Source organism: Rhinoderma darwinii, chromosome 1 (genome assembly GCF_050947455.1).
Source record: "Rhinoderma darwinii isolate aRhiDar2 chromosome 1, aRhiDar2.hap1, whole genome shotgun sequence".
NCBI lineage: Eukaryota > Metazoa > Chordata > Amphibia > Anura > Rhinodermatidae > Rhinoderma > Rhinoderma darwinii.
Genome location: NC_134687.1, coordinates 3,232,722 through 3,250,221, shown reverse-complemented (window position 1 = coordinate 3,250,221; position 17,500 = coordinate 3,232,722). Strand labels below are relative to the sequence as shown.

The 17,500-nt window shown below is 47.3% G+C and overlaps 1 protein-coding gene and 1 pseudogene across 1 annotated transcript in view; both read right to left on the bottom strand.

The window, feature by feature from the left end:
* Window positions 1–3,958: 3,958 nt before the first annotated feature.
* On the bottom strand, window positions 3,959–15,273 carry LOC142712281 (putative N-acetyltransferase camello; annotated as a pseudogene).
* A 536-nt stretch (window positions 15,274–15,809) lies between these two features.
* Window positions 15,810–17,500, bottom strand: part of LOC142712115 (putative N-acetyltransferase camello) — a 9,252-nt gene continuing 7,561 nt past the window's right edge. Inside the window, exon 2 of the mRNA XM_075848599.1 lies at window positions 15,810–17,500. This exon is cut by the window's right edge and continues 362 nt beyond it. Within this exon, the coding sequence (XP_075704714.1) occupies window positions 17,188–17,500 (313 nt within the window). The 3' untranslated portion in view covers window positions 15,810–17,187.

Below are 17,500 nucleotides of genomic sequence, written 5' to 3'. Positions count from 1 at the left end.
TCCTTTAAGAAGGGAAGGCAATAAGGTAAACGGGATTCGAGATTACAATCAAGTTTAAAAGCGAAAAAACGCTCAGTTTTTATTGCTTAGTCCCTCATCACACCTAGGGATATTAACGGTCAATTCGCCAATATAGCGAAAAACGTTTATGTAGATAGCTTGTGTAGGTACAGATCAAAAGAACATTCTGTCCCTAGACACGGACTGTAACCCTCATATCCATAAGGGAACAATAAATGTCAAAAAGTATCTACCACATCGTCAGGTGATGCTTCCCCACCCCGGACAGATTATGATGGACACAATTCATTCAGGGATCCATTAGTTGCATATATATTATTTGTTAAAACAAAACAAAAAAGAAAAAAAAAATATTTGTACCTTCATCAAAATGGTCATAAACGCCACCGATCCCTAGTGTGAACATGGACAAAGCATATAATATCAAAATGGTCATAAACGCCACCGATCCCTAGTGTGAACATGGACAAAGCATATAATATCAAAATGGTCATAAACGCCACCGATCCCTAGTGTGAACATGGACAAAGAATATAATATCAAAATGGACCAATCTAAAGTAGAATTCTAGATGTTTTTTTCAAAATCAAATCCCATTCACATTGAAATTGTTGTATTATACGTCAAGACCATCACTTTGGTAATACATTTTCTCCAAAAAATGAATAAAATAAAAAAATAAAATAACTTTTTCAAAAAAATTCTCATTATTTTTTTTATTTTTTACTATTAAAGAGAGACAAAGATCTTCTTATATGTAGAAATATAACGGAGGCATGATTGTTGAGGGAGGATTATAACATATGAGTCCAAACTCTCCAATTCCAGATGGTGTCGGTCCAGTCATATCATTGACACTCTAAAAAGAGAAGAGAACAAAAAAAGGAAGTTATTCCCTTATACAAAACTTTATAGACTCATACAGGTTTTACACATAAAAAATATATATTTCAACTACCATCTCACGATATCAACAGGATCCCGGGAGAGAAGATCAGGAAGAGCATAGATCTATTGTTCACACTAGGGATCGGTGGCGTTTATGACCATTTTGATATTATATGCTTTGTCCATGTTCACACTAGGGATCGGTGGCGTTTATGACCATTTTGATGAAGGTACAAATATTTTTTTTTTCTTTTTTGTTTTGTTTTAACAAATAATATATATGCAACTAATGGATCCCTGAATGAATTGTGTCCATCATAATCTGTCCGGGGTGGGGAAGCATCACCTGACGATGTGGTAGATACTTTTTGACATTTATTGTTCCCTTATGGATATGAGGGTTACAGTCCGTGTCTAGGGACAGAATGTTCTTTTGATCTGTACCTACACAAGCTATCTACATAAACGTTTTTCGCTATATTGGCGAATTGACCGTTAATATCCCTAGGTGTGATGAGGGACTAAGCAATAAAAACTGAGCGTTTTTTCGCTTTTAAACTTGATTGTAATCTCGAATCCCGTTTACCTTATTGCCTTCCCTTCTTAAAGATGGCGTCTTCACACCGAATGGGCAGTGACGTATATACACAGTCACGTCCATTATGATGGATGACTCATGCTGTGTCGTCTGATGTTGCTTCCTTGTTCCCTTGACGACTATTGATCACATGTGCATTTTGACCCAATTGGTGGGTTAGTTAGAGGCATGCTCAGTCTAGGACTCTACACGCTGCTGATGGAGGATGTAGAATACATGTGAGTCCGGCTACAATGATCCCTCTCTTTCTAGATTGGGGAGTTCCAGCTGTTGATGTTTTTAATAATTACATTGCTTATACTTTAATTAACTTTTTAACACTTTTTGTAACACGAGGATATTACACTTTATGAAAAGTAATATGTTATATCATGTTTTATCTTTTGCACCATTGATACTTATGTCACTCGTCACTTTATATCATTGTATGATGACAAAAAATCCTTTTATTGTATCATTGTATACTGATTGATTGCACTGATTGTTTTGGGTTGTACCCCTTATATACACGTATGGATTCCTAACACACACTACTGGAAAATGCCTTCATAGAGGAGGTGAAACGTTGTGGTTCCATGTTGGATGAGTAAATTCCCTTTATTTGAGTGCTGCTTCACCTTCTCTTTTTTGGATATATATATATATGTGTGTGACAGACCTGGTACGTCCGGTGCTTGAGCCGTTGTCTCCTATGAGGTGATATTAGGTTTGCGGGCGAAATCCAACTCCAGCCTGGAGTAAAATAATCATAATTGACCTGAAGCGTCCCGTCGTTTTTTCTCACCTGTGTCCTAATAACGGGAGCACAAAGGTCCCTGAGAGAACAATGCGGGGGAAGTGTGACTCACCATATACCGGGGCAGGTCTCTCACTGCGACATCGACCTTATAACAGGAGGCTGGTGAGTGCCATTACAGAAATAATGACCTCTATACGAGAAACTTCTATTCAAACCCCCCTTTGGTGCCCGTGCCAGCCATAATAGGACCCGTCCGCTGCCACGTTCTTGGCTCCTGGCAGGACCATTGACTGATTTCCGTTACATCTTTTCCTGATGATTTTGTTAGTCGCTGACTAATTGCTGATGACTATGTTTCCCTCAATCAACTCTCTACCACGTGTGACAACCGTCTGAGGTCCAGTCTACATGACCAAGCGTCTTCTTCTCCCAGACAAACACCTGCCCCGGAAAAGTGAACATTAGGAACCCCGATAGCAGGGAGGACCGACGGTTTGAATCCCATAGAGGTAGGTTCGGAATGCACAAGATCAGAGTAGGTGCTCGAATAGGGTCCCAACCCAATCGTATATTGGAAGAAGTATTCGGCACACAGACGTCAAAATCAAGTTTCTTGAAATTTTTATTACGATAGATGCCAAGGGTTTGGTGCGTGCAACGTAACGTTTCGGTCAACAGACCTTCGTCGGGCACTACAGGTATACAGAGCATATATATTACTATCATATATAGGTATTATTAGCATCATATCCATGTGTGAAAAAATAAATAAATAAATATGAAATCAAAACATAAATAAGGACAAATTAAATCTTTACATAACTCAAAGCAGAATTGTGGTATAAAGAACCACAAAAATAATAGTCATCATCAACCAGGAACTGTGAGTGGACGACATTCTCATCCCAGGCACAATGGTGTATTCAGGTATGTAGTTACTTCGTAGGAATCTCATAGCAACAGAGTGATCGGTTCACAGTTTAAACTCAAAAGGACAAATCTGACTATCAGTCATTAAGGAAAAGAAGAAGAAAAAGCTAAGTAAACATACCACATCTTAATCCTTTGGTGCCCGTGCCAGCCATAATAGGACCCGTCCGCTGCCACGTTCTTGGCTCCTGGCAGGACCATTGACTGATTTCCGTTACATCTTTTCCTGATGATTTTGTTAGTCGCTGACTAATTGCTGATGACTATGTTTCCCTCAATCAACTCTCTACCACGTGTGACAACCGTCTGAGGTCCAGTCTACATGACCAAGCGTCTTCTTCTCCCAGACAAACACCTGCCCCGGAAAAGTGAACATTAGGAACACAGAAGGGTCAATCCAAGGCAACCTAATACCCCGCAGTGCTGATCCAGAATAAGAAAAACAACAACAACCCCTATGAGAGAGTGGCCACTTGTCCTCATCTTCGGGGGATCTACTACATCTACTGGAGGGTATGAGGGAATAATTCTGGAGAACTCATCTCATTTCAAGGTCCAGGAGCCAGAAGAATCTGGTGACCATAACAGAAGATTGTGGGGGGGAAAGAGGGTCCTCTAGGAGGACAGTGTGACCCCTTACTCCCTCGAATCTGTTATGATCTAGTAAGTTGTCAAACTGCAGAACTTCTTGGGTACCGGCCAACCCCGATAGCAGGGAGGACCAATGGTTTGAATCCCATGACAGTCGTTGAGACAAGAAACATAGAATAATATCAGAAAGGAACGACTTTAAATTTATTCAGAAATTAGAATTGTATTTATTGGCCTTAATGTCGTATTTGTAAGTCAGCCACATAATTCCAAGAAGCCGGTGTTTCAATGCCCGTTTGTACGAGCTGCTCACATGTCTGAAGCCCATCTTCTCATATAGTCGCACGGCATCGACCTGTATTGATGTGGTGGTGAGTATGACCGCATTACACCCACTTCTCCGAGCAAAGTCAATCAATGTCCTACATAAGACCTGTGCGATTCCCCTGCCTCTGTGGGTCCAAGCCACCGACATCCTCTTCATCTCCACGTTCTTCTCACCTCTGTGGACTTGTAGAGGGGCAGCGGCCACAGTGCCCACAACTTCTCCTGCAAACTCCACCACCCAGAAACGGTGACCTTCTCTCCTCATATAATATCTCTCAATGTCTTCAAGTCTCCTTCCAGAGTTTCTACAGCGTAGGAATGGACCAACTTTCTAATGGACAACCAGTACGCGACTAATACGCTGACCACAGCCACGATGGACAGAAAGAAGGATCCAGCGGCCACCAGAGGGACAAGGAAGCCCACCAGAAGAACAAGCCAGTTGTGGGGAAGTCTTAAGGCGTGATAGAAAGCAGCGGCCGTGTGTTCATAGCAGCCGGAACTGAAGATCTCCCGGGCCTTATAATAGTCACATTCCTTGTACAGACGGATATTATAAGTGGACATCGTGATACCCTGAAAAAAACCAAAAAATAATAATACAGGACACGCTAAAAACATTGTGTCACAAAACCGTGATGTATGAAAGTTAATAAAACTAGGAAATAAACAGGACTGGCCCAGCTGCTGCGGAAATACAACGGGCTGTGTGCATGCTGGGAGTTGTAGTTTCACAGCAGCTGGAGAGTCACAGGTTCAACACCACTGCCTGTCATTGGTTCCTTGATTTTTAGCGTTGAGGGTCTTCGGCTTGAGCAGGAAATCTGAGCGGTGGAAATCCTCGAGAGACCAATAGTATCCCGTCCCTTTACACCTGGATCATGTTGTGCGACCCAGAACGCCACGTGTGTCAGTTACACAAAATACCATTCCGTGACATTATTTTTGTTGACAGATTTTTTTTTTGTCCGAGAAGATTTCTGTGATGACGGATTATTATTTTGTGGCAGAAAATGTCTGTGAAATTGTAACCCAGAGGCAGATATCAGGCTTTGGACGCATCATTTCTCCTGGGGAAGGGTCTTATAATTAGCAAATTGCTTCTCAAATCTTTTTTGTGCCGCAAGTTGCACAACATACAATGTTTCTTCTCAGGACGCGTCTTCTCTGTTCACAGAATGACTTTTGTGCCACACAATACACTAATTGTAGTAAATGAGCTCACATTTTTCCCTAGACCTTTCCGTTCCGTAAAGGCTTCCCTTTTTTTTGTAGCGTCGACTGCGCTATTGTTTCCGTAAAAAAAAAATGGAAACCTTACAGAACGGAAACAAACGGAAACCATTTGCAACGGAAGCATTACCTCTGAAATCAATGGTAATGCAAACAGAAGCTATGGTTTCCCTTTGCCTTTCCGTTGATGGGTTCCTCTGACGGAAAGGTCTAGCGGAACGCATCAACGGAACCCAACGCTGATGTGAACGCGCCCTAAGTGACCAGATTATTGGATGACGTCCAGAAGTCAGCGGTACAGGAAACATCTCCCTACTCTATAAGTTGTAGCACCGCATGGCGGCCACCGCATCACCGCTCCTGCAGAGGGAGCGACCCATGCTGCCAGGCCAAGCCACCTTGGTTCTGGGCCACGTCCCCCACAGAAACCACCACACAGCCCCACGTTCACATCTCACGTTTTTATTGCTTGTTTAAATGATTTTTTTTAAGCATTTTTTTTATATTTTTCTGTCATTTAAAAAACGATATATTAAATTGCTTCAGAAACCACAAAAACACCAACCACACGTGGCACACACTGAACAGCGGAACATAAACTCATCCTGCTGCTGAGTAATCCTGCCATAAGCAGATCCGTGAGCCGGCACAAAGTCCACTGACGGGCTGACTGACAGGTTTGGGCAGCTGCCGTCAAATAGCACCTGGGCAGCGACAATGCCCTTTATTTATGCCCACCCCTCATACCCTGCAAAGATAATGGGGCACATCGTCCACCCCTCATACCCTGCAAATATAAAGGGGCTCACAGTCCACCCCTCATACCCTGCATATATAAAGGGGCTCACAGTCCACACTTCATACCCTGCAAAGATAATGGGGCTCACAGTCCACCCCTCATACCCTGCATAGATAAAGGAGCTCACAGTCCACCCCTCATACCCTGCATATATAAAGGGGCACACAGTCCACACTTCATACCCTGCAAAGATAAAGGGGCTCACAGTCCACTCCTCATACCCTGCATATATAAAGGGGCACACAGTCCACCCCTAATACCCTGCATAGATAAAGGGGCTCACAGTCCACCCCTCATATCCTGCATATATAAAGGGGCTCACAGTCCACTCCTCATACCCTGCATATATAAAGGGGCTCACAGTCCACACTTCATACCCTGCAAAGATAATGGGGCTCACAGTCCACCCCTCATATCCTGCATATATAAAGGGGCTCACAGTCCACTCCTCATACCCTGCATATATAAAGGGGCTCAAAGTCCACACTTCATACCCTGCAAAGATAATGGGGCTCACAGTCCACCCCTCATATCCTGCATATATAAAGGGGCACACAGTCCACCCCTCATACCCTGCATAGATAAAGAGGCTCACAGTCCACCCCTTATACCCTGCATAGATAAAGGGGCTCACAGTCCACCCCTCATATCCTGCATAGATAAAGGGGCACACAGTCCACCCCTCATACCCTGCATATATAAAGGGGGTCACAGTCCACTTCTCATACCCTGCATAGATAAAGGGGCACACAGTCCACCCCTCATATCCTGCATATATAAAGGGGGTCACAGTCCACCCCTCATACCCTGCATAGATAAAGGGGGTCACAGTCCACTTCTCATACCCTGCATAGATAAAGGGGCACACAGTCCACCCCTCATATCCTGCATATATAAAGGGGGTCACAGTCCACTTCTCATACCCTGCAAAGATAATGGGGCTCACAGTCCACCCCTCATATCCTGCATATATAAAGGGGGTCACAGTCCACTTCTCATACCCTGCATATATAAAGGGGCTCACAGTCCACCCCTCATACACTGCATAGATAAAGGGGCACACAGTCCACCCCTTATTTCCTTCATAGATAAAGGGGCACACAGTCCACCCCTAATACCCTGCATAGATAAGGGGGCATGCAGTGCCCCCCCCCCTCATACCCTACATAGATAAAGGGTCACATAGTCCACCAATCATATCCTGCAAATATAAAGGGGCTCACAGTCCACCCCTCATACCCTGCATAGATAAAGGGGCACACAGGCCACCCCTCATACCCTGCATAGATAAAGGGGCACACAGTCCACCCTTCATACCCTGCATAGATAAAGGGGCACATAGTCCACCCCTCATACCCTGCATAGATAAAGGGTCATGCAATCCACCCCTCATACCCTGCATAGATAAAGGGGCTCACAGTCCACCCCTCATACCCTTCATATATAAAGGGGCTCACAGTTCACCGCTCATACCCTGCATATATAAAGGGGCTCACAGTCCACTCCTCATACCCTGCATAGATAAAGGGGCACACAGTCCACCACTCATACCCTGCATATATAAAGGGGCACACAGGCCACCCCTCATACCCTGCATAGATAAAGGGGCACATAGTCCACCCCTCATACACTGCATAGATAAAGGGGCACACAGTCCACCCCTTATTTCCTTCATAGATAAAGGGGCACACAGTCCACCCCTAATACCCTGCATAGATAAGGGGGCATGCAGTGTCCCCCCCCCCCTCATACCCTACATAGAAAAAGGGGCACATAGTCCACCAATCATATCCTGCAAATATAAAGGGGCACACAGTCCACCCTTCATACCCTGCATAGATAAAGGGGCTCACAGTCCACCCCTCATAGCCTGCATAGATAAAGGGGCACACAGTCCACTCCTCCTACCCTGCATATATAGAGGGGCTCACAGTCCACCCCTCATACCCTGCATAGATAAAGGGGCACACAGTCCACCCCTCATACCCTGCATAGATAAAGGGGCACACAGTCCACCCCTCATACCCTGCACAGATAAAGGGGCACACAGTCCACCACTCATACCCTGCATATATAAAGGGGCACACAGGCCACCCCTCATACCCTGCATAGATAAAGGGGCACATAGTCCACCCCTCATACACTGCATAGATAAAGGGGCACACAGTCCACCCCTTATTTCCTTCATAGATAAAGGGGCACACAGTCCACCCCTAATACCCTGCATAGATAAGGGGGCATGCAGTGTCCCCCCCCCCCCTCATACCCTACATAGAAAAAGGGGCACATAGTCCACCAATCATATCCTGCAAATATAAAGGGGCACACAGTCCACCCTTCATACCCTGCATAGATAAAGGGGCTCACAGTCCACCCCTCATAGCCTGCATAGATAAAGGGGCACACAGTCCACTCCTCCTACCCTGCATATATAGAGGGGCTCACAGTCCACCCCTCATACCCTGCATAGATAAAGGGGCACACAGTCCACCCCTCATACCCTGCATAGATAAAGGGGCACACAGTCCACCCCTCATACCCTGCACAGATAAAGGGGCACACAGTGCACCACTCATACCCTGCATAGATAAAGGAGCACACAGTCCACCCCTCATACCCTGCATAGATAAAGAGGCACACAGTTCACCCTCATAACATGCATAGATAAAGGGGCACACAGTCCACCACTCATACCCTGCATATATAAAGGGGCACACAGTCCACCCCTCCTACCCTGCATATATAAAGGGGCACACAGTCCACCACTCATACCCTGCATAGATAAAGGGGCACACAGTCCACCTCTCATACCCTGCATAGATAAAGGGGCACACAGTCCACCCCTCATACCCTGCATAGATAAAGGGGCACACAGTCCACTCCTCATACCCTGCATAGATAAAGGGGCACACAGTCCACCCCTCATACCCTGCATAGATAAAGGGGCACACAGTCCACTCCTCCTACCCTGCATAGATAAAGGGGTTCACAGTCCACCCCTCATACCCTGCATAGATAAAGGGGCACATAGTCCACCCCTCATACCCTGCATAGATAAAGGGGCACACAGTCCACCCCTCATACCCTGCATATATAAAGGGGGTCACAGTCCACCCCTCATACCCTGCACAGATAAAGGGGCACACAGTCCACCCCTTATACCCTGCATAGATAAAGGGGCACACAGTCCACCCCTCATACCCTGCATAGATAAAGGGGCACACAGTCCACCACTCATACCCTGCACAGATAAAGTGGCACACAGTCCACTCCTCCTACCCTGCATAGATAAAGGGGCACACAGTCCACCCCTCATACCCTGCACAGATAAAGGGGCACACAGTCCACCACTCATACCCTGCATAGATAAAGGGGCAGACAGTCCACCCCTCATACCCTGCATATATAAAGGGGGTCACAGTCCACCCCTCATACCCTGCACAGATAAAGGGGCACACAGTCCACCCCTTATACCCTGCATAGATAAAGGGGCACACAGTCCACCCCTCATACCCTGCATAGATAAAGGGGCACACAGTCCACCACTCATACCCTGCACAGATAAAGTGGCACACAGTCCACCCCTCATACCCTGCATAGATAAAGGGGCACACAGTCCACCCCTCATACCCTGCACAGATAAAGGGGCACACAGTCCACCACTCATACCCTGCATAGATAAAGGGGCAGACAGTCCACCCCTCATACCCTTCATAGATAAAGGGGCACACAGTCCACCCCTCATACCCTGCATAGATAAAGGGGCACACAGTCCACTCCTCCTACCCTGCATAGATAAAGGGGCTCACAGTCCACCCCTAATACCCTGCATAGATAAAGGGGCTCACAGTCCACCCCTCATATCCTGCATATATAAAGGGGCTCACAGTCCACTCCTCATACCCTGCATATATAAAGGGGCTCACAGTCCACACTTCATACCCTGCAAAGATAATGGGGCTCACAGTCCACCCCTCATATCCTGCATATATAAAGGGGCTCACAGTCCACTCCTCATACCCTGCATATATAAAGGGGCTCACAGTCCACACTTCATACCCTGCAAAGATAATGGGGCTCACAGTCCACCCCTCATATCCTGCATATATAAAGGGGCACACAGTCCACCCCTCATACCCTGCATAGATAAAGAGGCTCACAGTCCACCCCTTATACCCTGCATAGATAAAGGGGCTCACAGTCCACCCCTCATATCCTGCATATATAAAGGGGCACACAGTCCACCCCTCATACCCTGCATATATAAAGGGGCTCACAGTCCACCCCTCATACCCTGCATATATAAAGGGGCACACAGTCAACCACTCATACCCTGCATATATAAAGGGGCTCACAGTCCACCCCTCATACCCTGCATAGATAAAGGGGCACACAGTCCACCCCTCATACCCTGCATAGATAAAGGGGCACACAGTCCACCCCTCATACCCTGCATATATAAAGGGGGTCACAGTCCACTTCTCATACCCTGCATAGATAAAGGGGCACACAGTCCACCCCTCATATCCTGCATATATAAAGGGGGTCACAGTCCACCCCTCATACCCTGCATAGATAAAGGGGGTCACAGTCCACTTCTCATACCCTGCATAGATAAAGGGGCACACAGTCCACCCCTCATATCCTGCATATATAAAGGGGGTCACAGTCCACTTCTCATACCCTGCAAAGATAATGGGGCTCACAGTCCACCCCTCATATCCTGCATATATAAAGGGGGTCACAGTCCACTTCTCATACCCTGCATATATAAAGGGGCTCACAGTCCACCCCTCATACACTGCATAGATAAAGGGGCACACAGTCCACCCCTTATTTCCTTCATAGATAAAGGGGCACACAGTCCACCCCTAATACCCTGCATAGATAAGGGGGCATGCAGTGCCCCCCCCCCCTCATACCCTACATAGATAAAGGGTCACATAGTCCACCAATCATATCCTGCAAATATAAAGGGGCTCACAGTCCACCCCTCATACCCTGCATAGATAAAGGGGCACACAGGCCACCCCTCATACCCTGCATAGATAAAGGGGCACACAGTCCACCCTTCATACCCTGCATAGATAAAGGGGCACATAGTCCACCCCTCATACCCTGCATAGATAAAGGGTCATGCAATCCACCCCTCATACCCTGCATAGATAAAGGGGCTCACAGTCCACCCCTCATACCCTTCATATATAAAGGGGCTCACAGTTCACCGCTCATACCCTGCATATATAAAGGGGCTCACAGTCCACTCCTCATACCCTGCATAGATAAAGGGGCACACAGTCCACCACTCATACCCTGCATATATAAAGGGGCACACAGGCCACCCCTCATACCCTGCATAGATAAAGGGGCACATAGTCCACCCCTCATACACTGCATAGATAAAGGGGCACACAGTCCACCCCTTATTTCCTTCATAGATAAAGGGGCACACAGTCCACCCCTAATACCCTGCATAGATAAGGGGGCATGCAGTGTCCCCCCCCCCCTCATACCCTACATAGAAAAAGGGGCACATAGTCCACCAATCATATCCTGCAAATATAAAGGGGCACACAGTCCACCCTTCATACCCTGCATAGATAAAGGGGCTCACAGTCCACCCCTCATAGCCTGCATAGATAAAGGGGCACACAGTCCACTCCTCCTACCCTGCATATATAGAGGGGCTCACAGTCCACCCCTCATACCCTGCATAGATAAAGGGGCACACAGTCCACCCCTCATACCCTGCATAGATAAAGGGGCACACAGTCCACCCCTCATACCCTGCACAGATAAAGGGGCACACAGTGCACCACTCATACCCTGCATAGATAAAGGAGCACACAGTCCACCCCTCATACCCTGCATAGATAAAGAGGCACACAGTTCACCCTCATAACATGCATAGATAAAGGGGCACACAGTCCACCACTCATACCCTGCATATATAAAGGGGCACACAGGCCACCCCTCATACCCTGCATAGATAAAGGGGCACATAGTCCACCCCTCATACACTGCATAGATAAAGGGGCACACAGTCCACCCCTTATTTCCTTCATAGATAAAGGGGCACACAGTCCACCCCTAATACCCTGCATAGATAAGGGGGCATGCAGTGTCCCCCCCCCCTCATACCCTACATAGAAAAAGGGGCACATAGTCCACCAATCATATCCTGCAAATATAAAGGGGCACACAGTCCACCCTTCATACCCTGCATAGATAAAGGGGCTCACAGTCCACCCCTCATAGCCTGCATAGATAAAGGGGCACACAGTCCACTCCTCCTACCCTGCATATATAGAGGGGCTCACAGTCCACCCCTCATACCCTGCATAGATAAAGGGGCACACAGTCCACCCCTCATACCCTGCATAGATAAAGGGGCACACAGTCCACCCCTCATACCCTGCACAGATAAAGGGGCACACAGTGCACCACTCATACCCTGCATAGATAAAGGAGCACACAGTCCACCCCTCATACCCTGCATAGATAAAGAGGCACACAGTTCACCCTCATAACATGCATAGATAAAGGGGCACACAGTCCACCACTCATACCCTGCATATATAAAGGGGCACACAGTCCACCCCTCCTACCCTGCATATATAAAGGGGCACACAGTCCACCACTCATACCCTGCATAGATAAAGGGGCACACAGTCCACCTCTCATACCCTGCATAGATAAAGGGGCACACAGTCCACCCCTCATACCCTGCATAGATAAAGGGGCACACAGTCCACTCCTCATACCCTGCATAGATAAAGGGGCACACAGTCCACCCCTCATACCCTGCATAGATAAAGGGGCACACAGTCCACTCCTCCTACCCTGCATAGATAAAGGGGTTCACAGTCCACCCCTCATACCCTGCATAGATAAAGGGGCACATAGTCCACCCCTCATACCCTGCATAGATAAAGGGGCACACAGTCCACCCCTCATACCCTGCATATATAAAGGGGGTCACAGTCCACCCCTCATACCCTGCACAGATAAAGGGGCACACAGTCCACCCCTTATACCCTGCATAGATAAAGGGGCACACAGTCCACCCCTCATACCCTGCATAGATAAAGGGGCACACAGTCCACCACTCATACCCTGCACAGATAAAGTGGCACACAGTCCACTCCTCCTACCCTGCATAGATAAAGGGGCACACAGTCCACCCCTCATACCCTGCACAGATAAAGGGGCACACAGTCCACCACTCATACCCTGCATAGATAAAGGGGCAGACAGTCCACCCCTCATACCCTGCATATATAAAGGGGGTCACAGTCCACCCCTCATACCCTGCACAGATAAAGGGGCACACAGTCCACCCCTTATACCCTGCATAGATAAAGGGGCACACAGTCCACCCCTCATACCCTGCATAGATAAAGGGGCACACAGTCCACCACTCATACCCTGCACAGATAAAGTGGCACACAGTCCACCCCTCATACCCTGCATAGATAAAGGGGCACACAGTCCACCCCTCATACCCTGCACAGATAAAGGGGCACACAGTCCACCACTCATACCCTGCATAGATAAAGGGGCAGACAGTCCACCCCTCATACCCTTCATAGATAAAGGGGCACACAGTCCACCCCTCATACCCTGCATAGATAAAGGGGCACACAGTCCACTCCTCCTACCCTGCATAGATAAAGGGGCTCACAGTCCACCCCTCATACCCTGCATATATAAAGGGGCACACAGTCCACCCCTCTTACCCTTCATAGATAAAGGGGCACACAGTCCACCCCTAATACCCTGAATAGTTATGGGGGCACGCAGTCGTCGTCCCCTCATACCCTACATAGATAAAGGGGCACACAGTCCACCAATCATATCCTGCAAAGATAAAGGGGCACACAGTTCACCCTTCATACCCTGCATAGATAAAGGGGCTCACAGTCCACCCCTCATACCCTGCATAGATAAAGGGGCACACAGTCCACTCCTCCTACCCTGCATAGATAAAGGGGCTCACAGTCCACCCCTCATACCCTGCATAGATAAAGGGGCACACAGTCCACCCCTCATACCCTGCACAGATAAAGGGGCACACAGTCCACCCCTCATACCCTGCATAGATAAAGGGGCACACAGTCCACCCCTCATACCCTGCATATATAAAGGGGCTCACAGTCCACCCCTCATACCCTGCATAGATAAAGGGGCACACAGTCCACCCCTCATACCCTGCACAGATAAAGGGGCACACAGTCCACCCCTCATACCCTGAATAGTTATGGGGGCACGCAGTCGTCGTCCCCTCATACCCTACATAGATAAAGGGGCACACAGTCCACCAATCATATCCTGCAAAGATAAAGGGGCACACAGTTCACCCTTCATACCCTGCATAGATAAAGGGGCTCACAGTCCACCCCTCATACCCTGCATAGATAAAGGGGCACACAGTCCACTCCTCCTACCCTGCATAGATAAAGGGGCTCACAGTCCACCCCTCATACCCTGCATAGATAAAGGGGCACACAGTCCACCCCTCATACCCTGCACAGATAAAGGGGCACACAGTCCACCCCTCATACCCTGCATAGATAAAGGGGCACACAGTCCACCCCTCATACCCTGCATATATAAAGGGGCTCACAGTCCACCCCTCATACCCTGCATAGATAAAGGGGCACACAGTCCACCCCTCATACCCTGCACAGATAAAGGGGCACACAGTCCACCCCTCATACCCTGCATAGATAAAGGGGCACACAGTCCACCCCTCATACCCTGCATATATAAAGGGGCACACAGTCCACACCTCATACCCTTCAGACCTCAGTAGAAAACAACTAATAAATGTGGGCATCAGTAGAGTGTCCTGGATTATTGGCCATCTGGCTTGTGGGATTTGCCTACTCTACATTACGTGACATCATTGGGTGGGCACAGAGAGGTCATTGATCCCAGCCTGGAGGGTCCAGGGTACTCCAAGTCCAGCCCCAGCTACGAGAAAAGATCAGACATTACTGGAGTAAATAATAAATGCCGCCTGTATCTACGGCAGAAATCACAGGCGGGAACTACAAGTCCCAGCATTTCCTCCAAACACAGAGCCCCTGGTTACCTGGATGTGATTGGTGCTGCTATGAGAGCCTCCAGATTGTCCCCACCGTCCTCCCCACCCCCCCCCCCCCCCGTGACCAGACATCTGCCTTTACTTTGGTGATCCCAATGTCCACATACCTCCAGGCTCCTGGATCAGAGCCAAACCTTTCTCCATTGGGTGCAATAATCATTAACTGCTGAATGGAATGAGTCAGCAATAATATCCGTCATTATGTACAACTTGCATCTACTGACTGGCTCTTATCATTAACAACCACCTCTCCAGTCACATCCAGAGCTGCAGTCACAACTATTTCTCTCTGTGAAACCATATTCTACACTTTTTGCAATTTAGCTTCAAACATGTGACCTAATCATTTGAATTTCAATAGTGCATAGCACTCTGGTAACAGGAAACCAGAAAAATTGTAAATGCAGCTTTGGATGTGACTGGAGTATAAGCCAAGATGTAACCTAAAGTCAGGGAAAAGTATGTAAATTAGATTAAGGGTGTGTTTACATGAGTCATTTTCTTCCAGTTTTTTTTACACATATTTTTTTTACAAAAATTTTATTTATCTGTTTTAAAAATTTTCTTTGATTGTGCCACTCGGTCAGTCAACAATCATAGAACATGTGCCCCCATTACAGAGGAGGTGGGGGCTGATAGACAACTTTACTGAAATGGAAAATAACTTTTCAAACAACTTATTTTAATCTCACAGTATATCTGGTATGGTGTAGATCAACTTTGTAATTTGATTACTGTTAAAGTTTTGTTGCTTTATCCATGAAAATTCTGAGTGAAGTTTCTGCCACTAGGTGTCACCCTTCCTGTAATCTGCGGTCCACCCCTGTTGACAAGCAAAATCCATCCCTAGTTACAGAGCAAAGGAGACGGACTGCAGGAAGTGGGGGTGTCTCCTCACTGCCTGGCTATAGAAGTCTATAGAGAGGGGGGAGCAGGAGCAGAGAGAGGAGACACAGACACTGACAACAGAAGTATATGTAGAGGGAGGAGGAGCAGAGAGAGGAGACACAGACACTACCAACAGAAGTCTATGGAGAGGGGAGGAGGAGCAAAGAGAGGAGACAGACTCTACCAACAGAAGTCTATGGAGAGGGGAGGAGGAGCAGAGGGAGGATACACATACACTACCAATAGACTCTATGGAGGGGGAGTAGGAGCAGAGAGAGGAGACTCAGACACTGGCAACAGAAATCTATGGAGAGGGGAGAAGGAGCAGAGAAAGGAGACACAGACGCTGCCAATAGAACTCTTTGGAGAGGGGAGGAGGAGCAGAGAGAGGAGACATGGACACTGACAACAGAAGTCTATGTAACCGGGAGGAGGAACAGATCAGAAGAGACAGTTCGTAATAGACAGGAAGCTTCAGGCTCGTCACAGATAGTTGGATACAGACTGAGAGTAGACAGCGGGATGCAGACTGATGGCGGTTAGAACTGGCAGCAGGAGGCAGGCTGGCAGCGGATAGCTGGACACAGGCTGTATCAGACAGCAGGTGTGGACTGGAATCGAGGTGAGGCAGGTGAGGGACCCTGTGGTGGGGACCGCTGACAGGAGCGGCACCGACTACTGGCATTAGAGTGTGGGACCGTGTTGCTCTGGTGATTTCTGAGAACATTACATCCATGTGAGATATCATGAACTGCCACTGATTCTTTTGTTTCTATAATACTGCCCCTTATGGACAAGTTTATTATTTATACTTTTCTGTTACTTATATAGTGCCAACATTTCATGCAGCATTGTATAGAGGTTGTCCTCATTCACTGTCCACACGGGCTCACAATCAAAATTCCCTCTCTGTATATTTTTGGAGTGTCGGAGGAAACCGGAGTACCCGCAGGAAATCCACACAAATACTGGTAGAACATACGTTCAGATGTTGTTCTTGGTGGGATTTGAACTAGAACCCGTGCTAACCACTGCCCAACAAATACTGAGATACATCCAGTGCTTTAGTCCTGGATATCATATCGATAATATACATCTATAAAATCGATGTATTTTGCCCAGTAGTCATCTGCGTGGCAGTAGTGAGTTCTTCTGAATCCAATCTTTTCATAGAGGTTCCAGGAACTGATCTGGTACATTGAGGTGTCTAGAACCACCGCCTTGTAGCCTCTTCTCCGAGCAAAGTCAATGACTGTCTTACATAAGACTGTAGCAATCCCTTTTTTTCTGTGTCTTCTGGGAACTGATAATCTTTTGAGCTCCATCTGCTTTTCTCCATCAGTCTGTTTTAATGGAGCTGCCGCCACGGTCCCTACA